Raw genomic sequence first — 22628 nt, 5'->3', positions numbered from 1 at the left:
TTTAAGAGTGTCTAAAACATGCTATCAGGTAAACATGCTTTCCCCTATTCAACTTTATTTGAGTAGCAAAATGGAAATGGCTAAATTCAGTCTTCATAAATTCAGTCTTCATTGGGCGGAAGGTAGCCTAGTGGTTAGTGTTGGACTAGTAACTGAAAGGTTGCAAGATCGAATCCCTGAGCTGACAAGGTAAACATCTTTCATTCTGTCCCTGAACAAGGCAGTTAACCCACTGTTCCTAGGCTGTCATTGAAAATAAGAACTTGTTCTGACTTGCCTAGTTAAATAAAGGTAAATAAAACAACACCATTTTTTTTTTATTTAACCTTTATTTAACTAGGCAAGTCAGTTAAGAACAAATTCTTATTTAAAATGATGGCCTACCGGGGAACAGTGGGTTAACTGTCTTGTTCAGGGGCAGAACAACAGATTTTTACCTTGTCAGCTCGAGGATTCAATCCAGCAACCGGCCCAATGCTCTAACCACTAGGCTACCTGCTGATGACATATTCTAAATAAATCTATCCCATTAACTCCAGTGGCATGTATTCATGGATGCCAGTGGAAGACAGGCTTCCCCAAATATTTGACCAATAAAAAATGTAAAATATTTTTTATTTAGTCTCTCTGCGTTTTTATAATTTTCTGTCAATTCGCAAGTGGCTGAATCTCCCAGGAGAAATAATCAGAGTGAGAGAAACAGCGTCCCTCTGTCTCAGAATGTGTAGCCCATGTATCTGATGCTGTCTGGACCAAAAAAGTATGACATTGCAGCTGTAGCATTTGATTGTCAGCAAGTATCATTTAAAAAAATAATTAGCCAAATGAGCGTTGAGCTGAGCTCAACTGTCGGTTGTCCTGGTGCAGCAAAATGCCCCCAAGGGAGGCAAGTTTGGATTTGGCTTCACACCCAATCAAATCACATCCTAAGCAAATCTTTATTTTCATTTCTGGTCTGCTTGTGTTGATATCCTGCAGTAGGTTGCTTGCTAAATCAGCCCTTTCCTAAGCTGGGGATTTTGACTTTTTGACTTAATTTTCTGTACAGGCTAATGATTAAGATGGCAATTCTGATCTAACCATAAATTAATATATTGTGCCACTGGCCTGATACGATTGAAGTTCAATAAGTATCCTAGATGTAGCCTATCCCTTTTAGGCTTACATTAACTAGCTAGCTAACTTACCTGTATCATTGTTGCCCATGTGAGGAAGTTAGGCTTGCTAGCCTATGACAACAAAAACTAAAAGTGTACTGTATGACAGAGCCATAAACCGTATTGCCAACGTGAAAGAGAGGATGGCATTGACATTCAACTAGTCTACAAGTAGGGTGAGTCCAAATGTTTTACTTGTGCACACACACAGAGAAATCAGTACCATGGACAGCAACATGATATTTTGTAACATTGATTGGACTAAATCTTTTTTGGTATCTTTAACTCTGTTTTCAGTGTATTAAACTATATATTGCCTTGCTGATTTGATCATATCTAAAATGGTGCTGAAATAGCAGAGGCAGTGCTCCTGTTGTCTTTTTGCTGACTTGCGTGGGTCTAAATCAGTAGTTGTTTAGTAAACTGTCTAAAACATGAACTTCCTTGACCATGTTGCAGGTCATAACTGTTTGTTACATGCAATATTTGCTTTGTAGATTTCACTGGACAGATGTTGCTCTCTGGTTTTGTGACAAAATAAATGTGGGTAATTTAATTCATTGCACCACTGTGTGACTTTTCTTTTTGTCACAGCCTTATTGTATACCATGCTGGCATATGAACAAATGGGTTATAAAGCAAACAACGCAATTACAGTCGTTTGTAATATGGATTTTTTACTGGCTTTGCTTCCTCAGTGATTTTATCCACACACCCCTACTGTTCAACTCACTCACCAGCATTTTAAAACACATGGCAGTAAAACAATCATACATTTTTTTTATATTGAATAACTTTTTTATTTTCATTACTTTTGAAATCCCAATACTACAACTGAATTGGCATAGCACTGATTATTTCGTTAAGAAGAGGAGTAATACCAGGGCAAATCCTTGGACTGTTTCTTTGTGATTGATAGAAATAACATCCAATTGTTTAATCTCATCTTTTCCCCACTGTTCCTTTTATATCCAGACTCAATAGTAGTACACAATCTGTTAAGTCATATCAAGCACTTACTAACAAACTCTTGCCAACCTGAGCTACCAGCAGAGAGGAAGATACAGTAGAGACAATACAGGCATAACAGTGGACAGATGTAAAGAGGGAAAGAGCTGTAATTCTAGTGTTGAAACACATTGGCTGACAAAGGAAAGGACATATAGAACATAGTAGTAGCAGTTTCTCCATGTCTTTCATTGTGTTTGCATCGTCAGCTTTTCTCTTGTCATCGCCTACTTATGAATATTTCCCCTGCAACATAAGCTACTAAACCAACCAATGCGCACTCCCAACAAAGGTCATTGTCAGCCACCTGTGCATTTTTTTTTATAGCATCAACAGGCTTCCTGGGGGTAGTAGAGAAGGATGGTGGGAGCAGTGTTGTTAATGGCTTGTTGTCAGTCAAGCCCAAATAAGAGTTTATAACAAATATCAGTAAAACAACAGTGCAAAGACAAGTATAAGCTTCCGATTGGCTTAAGACTTAACATCGACAGCCAATACGAACAAAAAATGATAGTACAGCTAATTATTTGTCAACAGTAAGGTAGGCAATATAGAACTTCAAGTGAAAACAAAACAATTATGAAGAACAGAAAATACAGAGGATTAGATGTCTCAGGGCAATGAGACAAAAATATCATCATCATCATAATCTCATGTCAAGAAGCTTCAGCCACCACTTTAGAGTTCTCCACTGCACTCCTAGGACATGGCTCCATCTGGACCCCCAATGTGAGAGACAGAGAGGGGACACAGTCAGACAGGGTGGGCCAGGCTGTGGGTTCACTCATGATATGGATTCAGGAACGGGCAAGAATAGTGGAGTCTACAGGGGTGTACCAATTCTTCTCTAACGGCATTGGATTCATCAAGATGTGTATGTGTGGGAGTGAATGAATGTGTGTTAGAGTTGTATGTATACACCCATCATGTGCAGTACATGTAAATAACTGGAAACTCGTTGGGATTCTGGTGGGAGGGGAATGTGACATGGGTGCATGCAGAAACCAGAGGGGCAGTCCTTTCCTTTAGAAAGAGAGAAGGGGGTTGTTCCTGAAAGCCAGACAGAAGATAGTCCATGTTGCGCCTCAGCAGCTGCAGGCCTCTGCTGAAGGCTTTGCTCGGTCATTCCTGTCCAGCTTGATGGGTTCCGGGAATTCATTATACAGCTCCACCTCTGTCTCCTGAAAAAAATAAAAGAGGGAGAAACGATGAGAAGATAGAGAAACTGGGATCTAAGTTTTGCTCTTCTACTTAACCTGTTGGGTCTAGGGGGCAGCATTTGCACGTCTGGATAAAAAAAAATTACCCGATTTAATCTGGTTACTAATCCTACCCAGTAACTAGAATATGCATATACTTATTATATATGGATAGAAAACACTCTAAAGTTTCTAAAACTGTTTGAATGGTGTCTGTGAGTATAACAGAACTCATTTGGCAGGCAAAACCCTGAGACATTTTCTGACAGGAAGTGGATACCTGATGTGTTGTATTGACTTTAAACCTATCCCATTGAAAAACACAGGGGCTTAGGAATATTTTGGCACTTCCTATTGCTTCCACTAGATGTCACCAGCCTTTACAAAGTGTTTTGAGTCTTCTGGAGGGAGATCTGACCGAACAAGAGCCATGGAACGATGATGTCCCATTAGACACCTGGCGCGCGAGTTCATGTTGGGTACCCTCGTTCCAATACGTTATAAAAGAGTATGCATTCGTCCACCTTGAATATTATTCATGTTCTGGTTAAAAAAGGCCCTAATGATTTATGCTATACAACGTTTGACATGTTTGAACGAACGGAAATATATTTTTCCCCTCGTTCATGACGAGAAGTCCGGCTGGCTTACATCATGTGCTAACGAGACGGAGATTTTTGGACATAAATGATGAGCTTTTTTGAACAAAACTACATTCGTTATGGACCTGTGATACCTGGAAGTGACATCTGATGAAGAGAATCAAAGGTAATGGATTATTTACATAGTATTTTCGATTTTAGATCTCCCCAACATGACGTCTAGTCTGTATCGCAACGCGTATTTTTCTGGGCGCAGTGCTCAGATTATTGCAAAGTGTGATTTCCCAGTAAGGATATTTTTAAATCTGGCAAGTTGATTGAGTTCAAGAGATGTAAATCTATAATTCTTTAAATGACAATATAATATTTTACCAATGTTTTCTAATTTTAATTATTTAATTTGTGACGCTGACTTGACTGCCGGTTATTGGAGGGAAACGATTTCCTCAACATCAATGCCATAGTAAAACGCTGTTTTTGGATATAAATATGAACTTGATAGAACTAAAAATGCATGCATTGTCTAACATAATGTCCTAGGAGTGTCATCTGATGGAGATTGTAAAAGGTTAGTGCATCATTTTAGCTGGTTTTATGGTTTTGGTGACCCTGTCTTTGACTTGACAAAACATTACACACAACTCTTGTAAATGTACTGTCCTAACATACTCTAAATTTATGCTTTCGCCGTAAAACCTTTTTGAAATCGTAAAACGTGGTTAAATTAAGGAGATGTTTATCTTTCAAATGGTGTAAAATAGTTGTATTTTAGAAAAATTTGAATTTTGACATTTATTTGGATTCAAATTTGCCGCTCTTGAAATGCACCTGCTGTTGATGGAGTGCACCACGGGTGGCACGCTAGCATCCCACCTAGCCCCAAGAGGTTAAGTAGTCCTCTGAAAGAACAGTCAACAAAACAAAGGCCCGTCTCCCACTTGAATCTTCTCTTTGTGCCAGACTGGGTTCAAATGCCTTCTGTTTCATTTTTCTGTATCTGTCTATATATTTGTGCTGCTCTAGGGATATAATTATTGTTTGGATAACCTTATTTAACTTATTTATTGTTTTACTCTTCATGCAATGCGCACTGAATTATCACAGTGAATTATTGTAATGTTTGTTTGTGTGTCAATTAATCCCATAAGGAATGGGTTGCCAACTGGCGATTTGACACAAAAATAACGTCATTCATTCACCAAAAACCCAAATTCCCTCCTGTGAGCTGCTATGATGATCCTGGCCCCACCCACCTGTTTGAGGGCATTGCGTGCGATGGTCTGGAAGGCCTGCTCTACGTTGATGGCCTCCTTAGCACTGGTCTCAAAGTAGGGGATGTTGTCCTTACTTTGACACCATGCCTGAGCTCGCTTGGTCGTCACCTGGGTGTGGAGGGAAAGACATTCACAAACATCAGATGAGAACTATGAGGAGACCCCAATATTGGTGAAAAACACACATTAGATCGTACCCTGCTACTGAGAAACGTTGAATCATATGTATGGAAACTCCACTGGAGATGACATTAGCATTAGGGCCAATGACTGTAGTACTAGAGGTGGTAACATTAGATGTGGTAACGCCTATAGTCATCTGTCACCCACCTGTCTGTTCTCCAGGTCGATCTTGTTGCCTAGCACCACAAAGGGGAAGTTCTCGGGGTCTCTGGGGCTGGCCTGGATCAGGAACTCGTCCCTCCAGCTGTCTAGAGTCTTAAAGGTGTTAGGAGCAGTCACATCAAACACCAGCACACAGCAGTCTGCCCCGCGGTAGAACGCCACACCCAGAGACTGGAACCTCTCCTGCCCTGCCGTGTCCCAGATCTGACCACGAGGACAGGTGGAGGGAGCGATGAAGGGAAGAAAGGAGGGAGGGAAACCGTGACAGAAGGAAGGTTAACTATTGTTGGGAAACATGTTTTCTTCTGAACTAAGATCTTAAACTAATCACACTCACACTGTCATGTAATCAGACTTGTTTGGTTGCCACTTCAAGTTTGCATCAGTGTTACCAAAAGCGTACTTCATAATTAACTGTTGATCAAATCATGCTGATCACCCATTGGTATGACAAGTTGTTTGCATTTCCTTAGTATGTAACCTAAAGGGTAAGAGTGTTGGGCCAGTAACCGAAAGGTTGCTGGTTCAAATCCCCGAGCTGACTAGGTGAAAAATATGTCAACGTGCAATTGAGGAAGGCACTTAACCCTAATTGCTACTGTAAGTCACTCTGGATAAGAACATCTGCTAAAAGACTAAAATGTAAATATATGTAAATCAGACAAAACAGGTGTACCTGTTTGGCAGTACTGGTGTAGCCAGGTCATAATCACTTCCCCAGTCTACAAAGGCTCTTCTCAGCCTGAAAATGATGTGTATCTTTGTACAGGGCTCATTTTTAAAAAGTGACCTTGGTCTCAACATTACTCCCTGTCAAAATTAAGGGTATATATAAAAAATAATATAAAGTGCTCCAATGATATACTGTTTATTAGGGCTGACCTCATTTAGTCGACTGGTCGATTGTTTGGTCAATAGGCTGTTGGTCGACCAACATTTCTTTAGTCGAGCAGTAGCAATTTAGAATTTTTCTAATGGTGCACAAGACACCTGTCTGATTCGCACCTGTCTCAGTGGACTAATCCATTGCGGAGACCACGGGGATGGCATAGTCCATCACTCCATGTGATACTGAAATTGTATATGGTTAGATTATGCAAAAATAATGGTGCAACACTAATAAATTGAATATTATTTAGAACAAATGCACTTTCTCCCGCGTTGAATACGGTTGCTGGTTCTGAAATATTATCTTCAGTATGCCATAGAATTGGCGCCTTTCCCCATGTTGCTACGTGCATAATTGCAAAGTTAACCAGCATATTGGGATTGAGAACAATGCAGCAGAGGCAGCAGCAGCATAGAAGAGGAAACAGCCCTTGCCTTAGCCTAAAATTAAGAGGAAACCCCAATTTAATTTCAGTTGAAGTCGGAAGTTTAAATACACTTAGGTTGGAGTTATTAAAACTCGTTTTTCAACCACTCCATACATTTCTTGTTAACAAACTATAGTTTTAGCAAGTCGGTTAGGACATCTACTTTGTGCATGACAAGTAATTTTTTCAACAATTGTTTACAGACAGATTATTTCACTGTATCACAATTCCAGTGGGTCAGAAATTTACATACACTAAGTTGACTGTGCCTTTAAACAGCTTGGAAAATTCCAGAAAATTATGTCATGGTTTTAGAAGCTTCTGATAGGCTAATTGACATCATTTGAGTCAATTGGAGGTGTACCTGTGGATGTATTTCAAGGCCTACCTTCAAACTCAGTGCCTCTTTGCGTGACATCATGGGAAAATCTAAAGAAATCAGTCAAGACCTCAGAAAAAAAATGGTAGACCTCCACAAGTCTGGTTCATCCTTGGGAGCAATTTCCAAACGCCTGAAGGTACCACGTTCATCTGTACAAGCAATAGCACGCAAGTATAAACACCATGGGACCACACAGCCGTCATACCACTCAGGAAGGAGACGTGTTCTGTCTCCTAGAGATGACCGTACTTTGGTGCGAAAAGTGCAAATCAATCCCAGAACAACAGCAAAGGACCTTGTGAAGATGCTGGAGGAAACAGGTACAAAAGTATCTATATCCACAGACAAAATAAGTCCTATATCGACATAACCTGAAAGGCCGCTCAGCAAGGAAGAAGCCACTGCTCAAAAACCACCATAAAAAAGATCATACTTTTTGGAGAATTGTCCTCTGGTCTGATGAAACAAAAATATAACTTTTTGACCATAATGACCATCATTATGTTTGGAGGAAAAAGGGGGAGGCTTGCAAGCCGAAGAACACCATCCCAACCGTGAAGCACGGGGGTGGCAGCATCATGTTGTGGGGGTGCTTTGCTACAAGAGGGACTGGTGCACTTCACAAAATAGATGGCATCATGAGGGAGGAAAATTATGTGGATATATTGAAGCAACATCTCAAGACATCAGTCAGGAAGTTAAAGCTTGGTCGCAAATGGGTCTTCCAAATGGACAATGACCCCAAGCATACTTCCAAAGTTGTGGCAAAATGGCTTAAGGACAACAAAATCAAGGTATTGGAGTGGCCATCACAAAGCCCTGACCTCAATCCCATAGAAAATGTGTGGGCAGAACTGAAAAAGCGTGTGCGAGCAAAGAGGCCTACAAACCTGACTCAGTTACACCAGCTCTGTCAGGAGGAATGGGCCAAAATTCACCCAACTTATTGTGGGAAGGGTACCCGAAAAGTTTGACCCAAGTTAAACAATTTAAAGGCAATGCTACCAAATACTAACTGAGTGTATGTAAACTTCTGACCCACTGGGAATGTGATGAAAGAAATAAAAGCTGAAATAAATCATTCTCTCTACTATTATTCTGACATTACACATTCTTAAAATAAAGTGGTGATCCTAACTGACCTAAGACAGGGAATTTTTACTAGGATTAAATGTCAGGAATTGTGAAAAACTGAGTTTAAATGTATTTGGCTAAGGTGTATGTAAACCTCCGACTTCAACTGTATGTATTCCTCTTGTCCAGATGGAGTAAGGCAGTGTGTGCAGTACGACGGCGAATGCATCATCTGTGGATCTATTGTTGGATTGTATGCAGGGAAAAATGGCGCCGACAGAGAGGGCTGCTTCGCTTCTAGTCTTTAGGATTTTTTTGTTTGTTCTACAAGCATTTTGCTACACTTGCTACTCTTTAAATGCAAGAGAAAGGCCATAATTTATGATTCCTGCCTAATTGGTTTATTAATACATTTTTCAAGTTCATAATTGTGCACACTCCTCAAACAATAGCATGATATCCTTTCACTGTAATAGCTACTGTAAATTCGACAGTGCAGTTAGCTTAAATTCTTGTTAATCTTTCTGCCCATATCAGATATGTCTATGTCCTGTGAATTTTTTGTTTGTTACTTAGCCTACGTTAGCTCAACCGTCCACGGGGGAGACACCGATCCTGTGTAGGTTAACTAGCCTTTCAAAGCACTTCATGACACAAGTGAGTGGTAGGGGGCGATAGTCATTTAGTTCAGTTACCTTCGCTTTATTGGGTACAGGAACAATGGTGGACATGTTGAAGCAAGTGGGGACAGCAGACAGAGATGGGGAGAGATTGAATATGTCCGTAAACACTCCAGCCAGCTGGTCTGCGCACGCTCTGAGGATGCCGCCTGGGCCGGCTGCCTTGCAAAGGTTAACACACTTAAATGTCTTACTCTCGTCAGCCACGGAGAACGAGAGCTGGCAGTCCTTGGGAGCGGCCCATGTCGGTGACACTGTTATCCTCAAAGCTGGCGAAGGCTCGCTTGTCCAGGAGCATTACATCGGTGTCTGCGAAGTGGCTGGTTTTCCCCTTCATAATCTGTGATAATCTTGGGTCTGTCACATACATCTCGTGTCTGAGCTGTTGAATTGGGAATCCACTTTCTTTCTGTATTGACGTTTTGCCTGTTTGCCTTACGGAGGGCATAACTTTACTGTTTGTATTCGGTCAAATTCCCAGTCACCTTGCCGTAGTTAAATGTGGTGGTTCGCACTTTCAGTTATCACGAATGCTGCCATCTATCCATGGTTTTTGGTTTGGATAGGTTTTAATCGTCACAATGGGAACAACATCCCCTATACACTTCCTGATGAACTCAGTCACTGTATCAGTGTATACATCAATGTTATTCTCATAGGCAACCTGTAACATGTCCCAGTCCACGTGATCAAAACAGTCTTGAAGCATGGATTCTGATTGGTCAAACCAGCGTTGAATAGACCTTAGCATGGGTACTTCCTATTTGAGTTTCTGCCTATAGGAAGGGAGGAGCAAAATGGAGTCGTGCTCTGATTTGCCAAAGGGAGGGCGGAGGAGGACCTTGTAGCCATCCCGGAAGGGAGAGTAACAATGGTCAAGAGTTTTTGGAGCGCGAGTACTGCAGTTCGATGTGTTGATATAACTTCGGTAGCGTTTTCCTCAGATTTGCTTTATTAAAGTCCCCAGCTTTAATAAATGCGGCTTCAGGATATGCAGTTTACAGTTTGCACAAGGTCCAGTGTAGTTCCTTGAGAGCGGTCATGGTATTGACTTGAAGATATACACACGGCTGTGACGATAACCTAAGAAAATTCTGTATGGAGGTAATGCAGTCGGCATTTGATTGTGACGTATTCCAGGTCGGGTTAACAAAAGGACTTAAGTTCTGTACGTTACCACAATCACATCATGAGTAGTTAATCATGAAACATACACCTTCCTTGTTCCTGGAGTACTATATTCCTATCTGCATGAAAACCCAGCTGGCTGTATGGACGGGGACAGTATATCCGGAGAGAGCCATGATTCCGTGATGTCTCTCTGGAAGGAGATCCTTTATTTTCTCCACGGACTGAACATTAGCGACTAATATACTCGGAAGCGGTGGATGGTGTGCACACCTCCTGAGTCGGACTAAAAGTCCACTCCGAATACCTCTTCTGCGCCGGCGGCGTCTTGGAGCAGCCTCTGGGATAAGTTAAAACTCCTTGGACGGTACGAACAAAGGATCCAATTCAGGAAAGTCGAAATGCTGGTGAGTTACCGCCTCTCTGATAACCAAAAGTTCTTTCCGGCTGTATGTAATAATGCAAAGAACGTTTTGGGCTAATAACGTGAGAAAGAATATTATAAAAATAAAATACAAAGTAGCTTAGGAGCCTGAAACAAGGCGGCCATGTCTGTCGGCGCCATCTTTATTATTGGATATTGTGGCTGTGATGGTGGTGCTGTAGCCACATTTCTGTACCTGCATTGTGACGAGCCGATCGTCCACCATCACCTCCTTGGTCAGGAAGTCAGCTCCTATTGTGGCTTTGTACTGGTTACTGAACTTCCTATTCACATACTGGTTCATCAGGGAGGTCTTCCCAACTCTGAGAAGGAGAGAGATATGAACGGAGAGAAAGAGAGGTGGACAACAAGCAGGGGAAAGGTGTTAAGATAATTATTCATCTATTTGATATGGCTGCATTATTCCATCTATCCATTCAGTCCTAACAGTGAAAGAGGAACCATGGCCGATGGCTCATGAGCCAAACTCAATGAGGAGCAGAGAGAGATCAGACACCATTAAAACCCCATTAGAGGTGCTCTGATGCAATACTGTGGACACTCACACTCTCTAGTTCTCCTCTGCAGTGCTGAGCATGCAGTGACACAATGACAATACAGCAGCATCAGATTACACAGTGTGAGAGGGGAGGGAAAGTGAAATAAAAAGTACAGTCATAAATCATACAGGTAACTGCCAAAATAAGGGAAACACCAACATAAAGGGTCTTAATAGGGCGTTGGGCCACCACGAGCCGCCAGAACAGCGTCAAAGTGCCTTGGCATATATTCTACAAGTGTCTGGAACTCAATTGGAGGGATGCGACACCATTCTTCCACAATAAATTCCATACTTTTGTGTTTTGTTGATGGTGGTGGAAAATGAGGTCTCAGGTGCCGCTCCAGAATGTCCCATAAGTGTTCAATTGGGTTGAGATCTGGTGACAGACATACACACACCCTTTAAACCCCCTATGCTCCTTTGAGACCCCTCTTTCAAAGTCACCGAGCTCTCTAATTCTAGCCATGGTAGCCAAAATAATGGTCAACTGGGATTTGTATACATGACCGTAAGCATGACGGGATGTTTCAATTGCTTAATTAACTCAGGAACCACACCTGTGTGGAAGCACCTGCTTTCAATATACTTTGTACCCCTCACTTACTCTAGTGTTTCCTTTATTTTGGCAGTTACCTGTAGATGTGTGGCACAACCAAACAGCAGTCTGATTGTACAGGAAGACTGTAGTAGACTGCAGTTTCTAATTAATCTGGAATACCCAAACAGCAGTCTATTATCAAAGTGGAAAACAAAACACTGGTCAAACAGGAAGAGAACACAAATATTTGGTGACTAACCCAGAATCCCCAAGGATGATGACTTTCAGGAGCACTTTCTTCCTGGACGTCATTCTGTCGTGTCTGAGGAGAGACCACACACACACACAAAATCAGGGTTGCGTCTCAATAATCTCTCCTTCCTCCTGAAGTGTGCACTCGTTCACTACTCCCTACACATTTAAAAGCATTGTATTGATGTAGGCCAAGAGGGATTTTCCATTTACCAGTCATTTCCTTTCAAATCCATACTTTGGGAGAAAGTTCATTATTTGGATGCAACCCAGGACTTGGACTATGCACGCACACGAGATTATTTAATAAGGCCCGCCATGATGTCTTAAGTTACAAAAAAATATATCATTTTTATCATTTTTTCTTCCAAATGACTAAAACCAAATCGAAACTGTGTAGACATTATAATGTATCTTCAATGTGTCCAACTCGCTAACAATCATCAAAACTAAAGCTAGACAGTAAGGGAGCATCTGAAATTCCAAAAATGATGGATAGTGGATCATTATTTGCACACTTTGACGGCGAGGAAATAACAAATTTTCAGCGTGGCCCCTGGGGCAAAATTTGTTTGACACCCCTGCCCTACCTAAACACAAAAACATGCACATACCTGGAAAAAGTAGTTCTTGCAAGTATATTGACCTGATTTCTCTAGACATTTTATATTTTTCAAATAGTTTCAAACTGATCGCTGGGGTTGAAATCCATAGCTCCGCACAATGAGCGTCAGAAAATGCTATAATGTGTGTGATTTAGCACTGTGTGTAGAGTCAGTGCTATTCCACTGGGCCAATCAGACTTGAACTCTATTCATTCCAGTCATGTGTTCCCTTATATATATATATATATATATATATATCTCACACACACACACACAGTGAGTCTGAGGACTAGATCATGTTTCCCGTCAGAGGCGAGAGAACGACCCAACCACAAAACTCTACTCTTTCCCAATCACTTCCAGGGTGGCCGTTCCCAAACTGCAGTTTTAATAAGTGATTATGCTTCAATACTAAACGTCAAACATCCTAACTTTGAGGGCACATTCTCTCAATGGAGCAATCTAGGTGAGATCTCTCACAAAGGCACACACACCTGGTGCAGTGTCATGGGAAATAACCCAGTCCAGTCCTATCTGGCACTGACTGAGATAATGAATAATAGAAAAGCCCCCCAATGTTATACTGAAACAATGATGAGAGTGACCCATTCAAATCCATATTGTGCTTATCATGGGAAACAACAATGTAACAGCCAGGCCAACAGTCAGATTAAGGAGTACAACAGCCTTTGTCCGGCCTATTACCATCAAGATATATGTCCGTCTAAACAAAGAGAGTAACTAGCCAGTTAGCAAGGAGGAAAGACATGACTGTTTAGGCTACCACTACACAATCCCCAACATTCCCCTGCATGTACTATCCATTAGGCTTGGGCGGTATCCAGATTGTCATACCAACCTTGTGCCATACCAGGATATTCGGTAATACTGGCACTGGACACAAGGGGCACTACTTTCAGACCACACAGCCTCGAATCCGAAGGTTAACAATGCTAACAAATACATATACAATCTCATAGAGAACTCTAGCTAAATGCTAACGAGGACAATGTGAACATTTCAAACAGTCTCTGACAAACTATTTGCAGGTAGGGATGGCCATGAGTAATCAAGTACTTGAACGGACGTCAAATCTCGATCTTCAACCAGAGATTTCTTTTATCCAATACTGTAAAACTATTTGGTGGAATGTGATTTATGGCTGCCCAAACAGGCAAGTGAAATTGTCTTCACAACATTAATTTGCTTTGACTCTAGTATTCCATTTGCATTGGCGGGGCACAACAAAAAAGAAAGCAAGTCAAACATCACACCGTTCTTCCACCTAAATTCTCTTTCCCCTCTGTCTCATTCACTCACGTGTGCTGAGTGTGCACACAAGCTCCCGTTAGGCCAACAGAAATAAATGCCTTTAAAAACATATTTAACTGATGGGATACAAGAGCTACATTCCTTGCCAAAAAAACAGTTTCATCACAAATTCAAAATGGACTGGTTCATTGAAGTAGAAAACGTGTTCCAGCTACAAGCTGCAATTGCATCCCATCTATTTTCCGCGTAAGCTACTTTGCAAACTGCTAGTGCCATCTAGAATTGGTTAGCCTAGGCTACAACCCCCCTAAACATAGACCGGTTCCACATTGAAAATATGCAAAAACATTAGTTTGATAAAGACAGAGCAAATTTTCATCAGAATCATTAAGCCTGGGCCTACTCACCAAGCAGATGTCCTGGCAATAATTCATCCCCATGCAGTGTTCAATGTGGAATTGTTAATCCATTTTGAAAATTCCAAAGAACAGGCAGAATAAACTAAATCGAATATCTGTATATTGAAAAGACAAATTTTGGTTTGTAACACTGAAAAAAAATTGTCTTTCAACTCGCTAAATTGAGACCAGTTTTAAATGATCACAGAAAATAACTGTTCCAGGCACGATATACACATCACTTCGCACTGGAAACTTTTTTTATTAGGAAAAATATTCTGGTCAATTTAATTCTGTTATATTACATCATATAGTTTTTTACTATAAAATAGCTGTGACTTGACTGTGATAAGGGCTCGGGGAAAAAAGAGCATCTTGCCTGCTAAATTAACAAAACAAGGCTATGCCACAGCACAGTCAGTCTTCTACAAGCAAGTGCCACTGCTGAGGTTGCTGTCTTTTTGAAGATGGTGTTCCACGACATACACTACCAGTCAAAAAGTTTTGGAACACCTACTCAATCAAGGGTTTCTCTATTTTTACTATTTTCTACACTGTAGAAACTATACAACAACACATGGAATCATGTAGTAACCAAAAAAGTGTTAAATCAAAATATAGTTAATATTTGAGATTCTTCAAAAAGCCACCCTTTGCTTTGATGACAGCTTTGCACTCTTGGAATTCTCTCAACCAGTGTCACCTGGAATGCTTTTCCAACAGTCTTGAAGGAGTTCCCACATATGCTGAGCACTTGTTGGCTGCTTTTCCTTCACTCTTGAGGTCGGGTGATTGTGGAGGCCAGATCATCTGATGCAGCACTTCATCACTCTCCTTCTTGGTCAAATAGCCCTTACACAGCCTGGAGGTGTGTTGGGTCATTGTCGTGTTGAAAAACAAATGATAATCCCACTAAGCCCAAACCAGACGGGATGGCGTATCGCTGCAGAATGCTGTGGTAGCCATGCTGGTTAAGTGTGCCTTGAATTCTAAATAAATCACAGAGAGCGCCTCCATGGAGGCCTGAGTCACACAGTCTCTTCTGAACAGTTGATGTTGAGATGTGTCTGTTACTTTAACTCTGTGAAGCATTTATTTGGGCTGCAATTTCTGAGGCTGGTAACTCTAATGAATTGGTCCTCTGCAGCAGAAGTAACTCTGGGTCTTCCATTCCTGTGGCGGTCCTCATGAGAGCCAGTTTTATCATTGCACTTGATGGTTTTTGCAACTGCACTTGAAGAAACTGTAAAGTTCATGAACTTTTCCACATTGACTAACCTTCATGTCTTAAAGCAATGATGCACTGTCGTTTCCCTTTGCATATTTTAGCTGTTCTTTTACCAAATAGGGCTACCTTGGCACAACACAATTGATTGGCTCAAATGGATTAAGGAAATAAATTACACAAATGAACTTTTAAGAAGGCACATCTGTTAAGTGAAATGCATTCCAAGTGACTGCCTCATGAATCTGGTTAAGAGAATGCCAAGAATGTGCAAAGCTGTTATCATGGCAAAAGGTGGCTATATTTTGATTTGTTTAACACCTTTTGTGTTTACGACATGATTCCATATGTGTTATTTCATAGTTTTGATGTATTCACTATTATTCTACAATGTAGAAAACAGTCAAAATAAATAAAAATCCTTGAATGAGTTGGTGTTCTAAAACTTTTGACCAGTAGTGTAATATAAGTTGACAGTTCTGATAAATTAATATTAAAATGGCAAAAGCTTTTTAATTGACTGAATACAGTACCAGTCAAAAGTTTGGACACACCTACTCATTCAAGGATTTTTCTTTATTTTTACTATTTTCTACATAATAGTTAAGACATCAAAACTATGAAATAACACATATGGAATCATGTTGTAACCAAAAAAGTGTTAAACAAATCAAAATACATTTACATTTACGTCAAATATATTTATTATTTGAGATTCTTCAAAGTAGCCAGCCTTTGCCTTGAGGACAGCTTTGCACACTCTTGGCATTCTCTCAACCAGCTTCATGAGGAATGCATTTCCAACAGTTTTGAAGGAGTTCCCACATATGCTGAGCACTTGTTGGATGTTTTTCCTTCACTCTGCGGTCCAACTCATCCCAAACCATCTCAATTGGGTTGAGGTCAGGTGATTGTGGAGGCCAGGTTTTCTGATACAGCAATCCATCACTCTCCTTCTTGGTCAAATAGCCCTTACACAGCTTGGAGGTGTGTTGGGTCATTGTCCTGTTGAAAAACAGATGATATGGGATTGTGTATCGCTGCAGAATGCTGTGGTAGCCATGCTGGTTAAGTGTGCCTTGAATTCTAAATAAATCATAGACAGTGTCACCAGCAAAGTACCCCCACACTATCACACCTCCTCCTCCATGCTTCACGGTGGGAACCACACATGCGGAGATCATCCGTTCACTTACTCTGCATCTCACAATTTACCAGATTGACTGACCTCCATGTCATTTCTTGCTTATTTGAGCTGTTCTTGCCATATTATGAACTTTGTCTTTAACCAAATAGGGCTCTTTTCTGTATACCACCCCTAACTTGTCACAGCACAACTGATAGGCTCATATGCATTAAGGAAAGAAGTTTCACAAAATAACTTAAGACACACCTGTTAATTGAAATGCATTCCAGTTGACTACCTCATGAAGCTGTTTGAGAGAATGCCAAGATGTAGAAAATATTAAAGATAAATAAAAACCCAAGAATGAGTAGGTGTCCAAACTTTTGACTGGTACTGTATATGTACACTACTGTTCAAAAGTTTGGGGTCACTTAGAAATGTACTTGTTTTTGAAAGAAAAGCACATTTGTCCATTAAAATATCAAATTGATCAAAAAGAGGATGTAGATATTGTTAATGTTGTAAATGACTATTGTAGCTGGAAACGGCAGATTTGTTAATGGAATATCTACATAGGCGTACAGAGGCCCATTATCAGCAACCATCACTCCTATGTTCCAATGGCATGTTGTGTTAACTAATCCAAATGTATCATTTTAAAAGGCTAATTGATCATTAGAAAACCCTTTTGCAATTATGTTAGCACAGCTGAAAACTGTTGTTCTGATTAAAGAAGCAATAAAACTGGCCTTCTTTAGACTAGTTGAGTATCTGTAGCATCTGTGGGTTCGATTACAGGCTCAAAATGGCCAGAAACAAAAGACATTTCTTCTGAAACTCGTTAGTCTATTCTTGTTCTGAGAAATGAAGGCTATTCCATGCGAGAAATTGCAAAGAAACTGAAGATCTCGTACCACGCTGTGTACTACTCCCTTCACAGAACAGCGCAAACTGGCTCTAACCAGAATAGAAAGAGGAGTGGGAGGTCCCGGTGCACAACTGACTAAGAGTAATCCTTCTAACCCCCCCACCCAAAAAAAAGATATAGATGTACTATTGTAAAGTGGTTGTTCCACTGGATATCATAAGGTGAATGCACCAATTTGTAAGTCGCTCTGGATAAGAGCGTCTACTAAATGACGTAAATGTAAATGTAACAGTGAAGAGGCGATTCCAAGATGCTGGCCTTCTAAACGGCTATTTCCAAATACCCCGGTATACCGCCCAAGCCTACCATCCACAGCCCGCACTCCACTCACCCTTAATTAAGTGAAACACAGGGATGTCCCATCTGGCCAAAGCCTGACACTTCTCTCCATTTTCAGAGCTGATACTTGTAAAAAAGGTTCCAAAATAACAACACTTACACAACCCCCTGGACAGTGGTCACTGTCTTTCTCTCTCTCTCTCTCTGTTGCCCCAGCTGTGGCTCTGTGGGGTCAGAGCCTAGAAACAGGGTAAGTGACACTTCGTGTCCAGGCCCTGTGACCCACTCTTAGTCTCGGTCTGTGAACAAGCCATAGCCATTAACTTCTCTAGGGTAGGGGGCAGTATTTTGACGTCCGGATGAAAGGCGTGCCCGTAGTAAACTGCCTGCTACTCAGGCTCAGAAGGTAGGATGTGCATATTATTAGTAGATTTGGATAGAAAACACTCTGAAGTTTCTAAAACTGTTTGAATGATGTCTGTGAGTATAACAGAACTCATATGGCAGGCAAAAACCTGAGAAAAATCCAACCAAGAAGTGTGGAAATCTGAGGTTTGTCGTTTTTCAAGTGATTGCCTATACAATATACAGTGACTTAGGGTTCATTTTTCACTTCCTAAGGTTTCCACTAGATGTCAACAGTCTTTAGAATGTTGTTTCATGCTTCTACTGTGACTAGGGAGAGAATAAGAGCATATGGAGTCAGATGACTGAGAAAATGACATGACATGAGCACAGTGGCGCGCCTCACGTGAGAGTTAGCTGTGTTCCTTTTCTTTTTTGAAGACATTGGAATTGTCCGGTTTATGATAAAAACATCCTAAAGATTGATGCTATACATTGTTTGACATGTTTCTACGAACGTAAATATAACTCTTTTTTTAACTTTTCGTCGTGACATTTTGCACGCGCTTCCTGCATTTGGAGTAGTGGACTAAATGCGCGACCAAAAGGTGGTATTTCGACATAAATTATGGACTTTATCGAACAAAACAAACATTTATTGTGGAACTGGGATTCCTGGGAGTGCATTCTGATGAAGATCATCAAAGGTAAGTGAATATTTATAATGTAATTTTTGTCATTTCTGTTGACTCCAAAATGGCGGGTATCTGTACGGCTTGTTTTGATATCTGAGCACTGTACTCAGATTATTGCAAAATTTGCTTTCGCCGTAAAGTTTTTTTGAAATCTGACACAGCGGTTGCATTAACAAGCCCTGTGTTACTATTGATAAACTACTAACTAGGCCTCTGGATCTGTACTCATAATACAACCCATAGGCGACCGCCAGCAGACATCTAACTACAGACAACTGCTCCACCTGTGAGACTTTTAAAGATTGTTTAGCCATACTCATAAATCCAACATTGATATGATAATGACGGCTATATTTACAAATAGTCTTAACTTACGGCACTGCACAGACACCAGAGTTGGCAAACACTCTAGTTCTCCTCTAAGTACAAGAACCCCTTCAGTCCTCCTGCTCTGCTCTCCATTAACTAGTGAAGTGTGGTGAGGTAGGGGCCATTTTTGAATACTTTGATGAAAATCCTCGCTTTCTCACTTCTTTGAAGGACTCATTGGCTATGCAACACTTATGACCTGTGTTTACCCAAAGGAAACAAGGAATAAAGAGCAAACTTTTAAAGCATTCGAACAGGGCCAGTGTATTGACTCTGGAGCGTGGAGAACAGCCCTTCAGGATGGCCCACTGGGCCTGCCAACACCACAGTCTCGTACATGACTATCAGAGAAGACTACTGACCATTGACCTCCAACTGAGAGAGGCTAGGGGTCAGGTAGCCTTGAGTTCCAGTATGTAAAGAGGTTCTCCATAACGTGAAGAATGGATTACTAAAATACTGGGTTGATCGTCTGACTGTGCTAGACTAGGCAGTGAATCATGGTTATATTTCACGGTCATTAATATAGTATGCATTGTTCTCTTGTGGGAGTAGCATGACATCATGCATAACATGATGACTCCAGCAAATCCCAAACAGTGTTCTTTGGTTATGGTCTGATGCCCTCTGCCCTCCCTCTGTCCATGATGTTGGATTCTAAACACTGCACAGGGAGGGAGAGGTGGAGAGACAGCTGGGACCAGTCACTTCAATGATTTGTATGTACATACACCCACAGATACACCCACAGATACAGTGGCACATTCAGACACAAACAAAGTCTAAATATAGGCTAGATGTGTTGTGCATAAATAACCCTGATGAGATTAACTCATTTCCAAACATGTCACATACTTAACACCCTCAATGTTACCAGGTTGACAGCTGCACCTGAGTCCCTGCTAGTGTGACTCCAGCAGCTGGAGATACTGTGAGTGTGACACACTGATGCTCTAACGAGGGGAAAGGGTGCCGAGTCATCTCTATGCTGACAAAATGTCTAGCTGGAAAGTACAGTATCATGCCTAGGTTGTAGTGGAACTATAACCAACTGAATATAACCAAAATACAAATGAATAGTTGTCATAATATAAACTAGTATAATTGTTAAATTGTATTTATAGGAATCCTACTGTAAAGTTAGTTGTTACTGTAACAACCCCAGTCCTCGCTTAATCTGCAACCCATGACACTGCATTATAGAAGTCGGATCACATGGGAGAAAGATTTCCACAAGCTCAGGGCCGACAAGACGTTTGTTTTACAATCGACTCACTGGGATCCTACGTGTGACATATCTAACAAACAAAGCATTAATCAATCTTTTGTACAAAGAAATGATATGCAATGTTCCATAAAATGTTGTTTTGAAACATGGAAGCTTAGCTATTTGGAATGTCCTGAACCTTCCATTTGCGGCGTCGTTGTTCAAACTCCATTTCAAGTGGTTAATGGACAACAGAAAATATTTTCAGTCATGTCCACATTAGAACGCAATGTTCACTCCGTCGGAGGTGACAGGACAGTAGGCCCACGGCTACACCGTTTCCAACATATTGCTCAATTCGTCTGCAAGAGGCCGCCCCACTGTGACGGTCGCCCATTTCTTGTATTCCCCCGGTAACGTTAGACCATGAACAAAAGCTTTCCGTATGAAATAATGTTATATTATGTCGCAGTCATTAGTTAGTAAATTACATCTTAGAGCTTACCTTCAACTTCCAACACACCAGACCGCTGTATCGACTCAGGTGAGCCTCTTGTTGAATTTGAATAACTGTCACGAGCGAAATAGATAGCTAGTCAACGTTAATGCGTTAGCTAGATTACCCAGTTAAAATGTTAATGTATCGAGTTGGTTTATGTAGCTTGCGATGCTTATCGCTCTTTGATATTCAGCGTCCCCGATTAGTATTTTCAGATTCCCTTCACATTAGTGTAAATACATATATCTAGCTATATAATTTTTGTTCAGATTTTGTTGTCTTGTCTTTTTCCCTGGTTTCTTTTCGCGACTGATTTATTTTTCTCACTTCCTCCAAAACAACTAGTCTTGCGTCACCGCGCTGTAACGTAATCACGCACAAACAAGATACACCACGCCCACTTACTGCACCAGAGATGGATCTATAGTAAGTTTGTAAATACCTTGGCTTTTTTTTACTGTACAAATTAATCTATTCATAAAAGTTCTCCAAATTGCAATAGCACATTTGCTCTGATATAACATGCCAGGCTAAATAACACCATGAGCACTAGGAGAGAGGCAGACAGCACCTAAACATGTTTTTATGGAAGATGCATTTTGTTTTGGAAAAAAGAACACCATACCTGGCATGACAGTCTATGCTCCATAAAACAATGGCGTATTATGTACATATTCTTATTCATTCCTTTACACTTGTGTGTATAAGGTAGTTGTTGTGAAATTGTTAGGTTAGATTACTTGTTAGATATTACTGCATGGTCGGAACTAGAAGCACAAGCATTTCGCTACACTCGCATTAACATCTGCTAACCATGTGTATGTGACAAATAACATTTGATTTGATTGGATTTATTATGTAACCCAAAGCAGACTGGCTCGAAACATACCACACATTTGTAGTCTATAGGCCATAGCATAATATATCCCCTAGCCTAATATCTGGAAGAGTAGCCTATTTTGTTTTTTATGTAGGGCTGAAAATGTAGTTTAGGAGTGCTATTGGTTATTATCACATTTCTGTGATGAAGACAGCAAATATGAGCACCACTAGAGGGCAGTCTTCGTTCATTTCTGGCAGAGGCTCTGAATACTGGTGAAGAGGGCGTTCTTGTGCAGGCCAAAAATCATCTCCAGTACTGATTTTTTGGGGGGGCCTATTGAGAGAACTGATCTACTCATCATTACTATCTTGCCTGAGCATCATCATCACCACAGATGTTGAGGAGTTACTCTCTGTTGTATCTACTGTCTGCAGCTGAATGATTTGTATAATGAATCTCATAAATAAAATAACAATTATATTCAATCAAGGCTCCATAATAGAACTCTCTGATTCTAACTCAAGGTTCTGTTCTGTGTCTGGTTTTTGATCTAGAATGCAGCTGCTCAGCTCTGTACTTCATCATCAAAGTGCTGTTGTGTCCAATCTTACCCTGATATTTTCTGAGATTCTGAAATCCCTGAAGTCATTCAGTCCTCCATGCTTGTATGTGCATTCAAAGAAGGGACACTGGGACAGGGAGGATGGACTGTTCTCCATTCCTGACTGACTTAACACGTACTGGGAGGGCGTGGTTGAAGTATGCAAACTGTCTGACAGTGAGAGGGAAAAGGTCAAAGGGAATGGGGGTCAGTTCACTGGAAGTGTCTTTGCCCCTTGGCTGTGGGCAGACTGTGTGTCCGTGGGTGTGTATTCTGTTAGTGTGTCCATTTGGCACATCCTAATGAACAGTGGTG

The 22628-nt window shown here is 40.9% G+C and overlaps 1 protein-coding gene across 2 annotated transcripts; it reads right to left on the bottom strand.

Moving 5' to 3' along the window:
- Window positions 1-1932: 1932 nt before the first annotated feature.
- Window positions 1933-22376, bottom strand: LOC106583206 (ras-related protein rab7). Of its 2 annotated transcripts, none has more exons than XM_014167111.2 (6): window positions 22324-22376; window positions 11949-12011; window positions 10786-10912; window positions 5571-5789; window positions 5220-5348; window positions 1933-3346 (listed from the first exon to the last, which is right to left on the bottom strand). In XM_014167111.2, the coding sequence occupies exons 1-6, from the start codon at window positions 22359-22361 to the stop codon at window positions 3251-3253; spliced, it is 672 nt and encodes a 223-aa protein (XP_014022586.1). In that variant the 5' UTR covers window positions 22362-22376; the 3' UTR covers window positions 1933-3250. The 2 variants fall into 2 exon arrangements, with proteins under 2 accessions (XP_014022586.1, XP_014022587.1); XM_014167112.2 differs by lacking the exon at window positions 22324-22376 and adding an exon at window positions 20896-21250.
- Window positions 22377-22628: the final 252 nt, after the last annotated feature.

Source organism: Salmo salar, chromosome ssa22, assembly GCF_905237065.1.
Source record: "Salmo salar chromosome ssa22, Ssal_v3.1, whole genome shotgun sequence".
In the NCBI taxonomy this organism is placed as follows: domain Eukaryota; kingdom Metazoa; phylum Chordata; class Actinopteri; order Salmoniformes; family Salmonidae; genus Salmo; species Salmo salar.
Note: the sequence above shows the minus strand (reverse complement) of the source record. Positions and strands in the feature narration are given on the sequence as shown.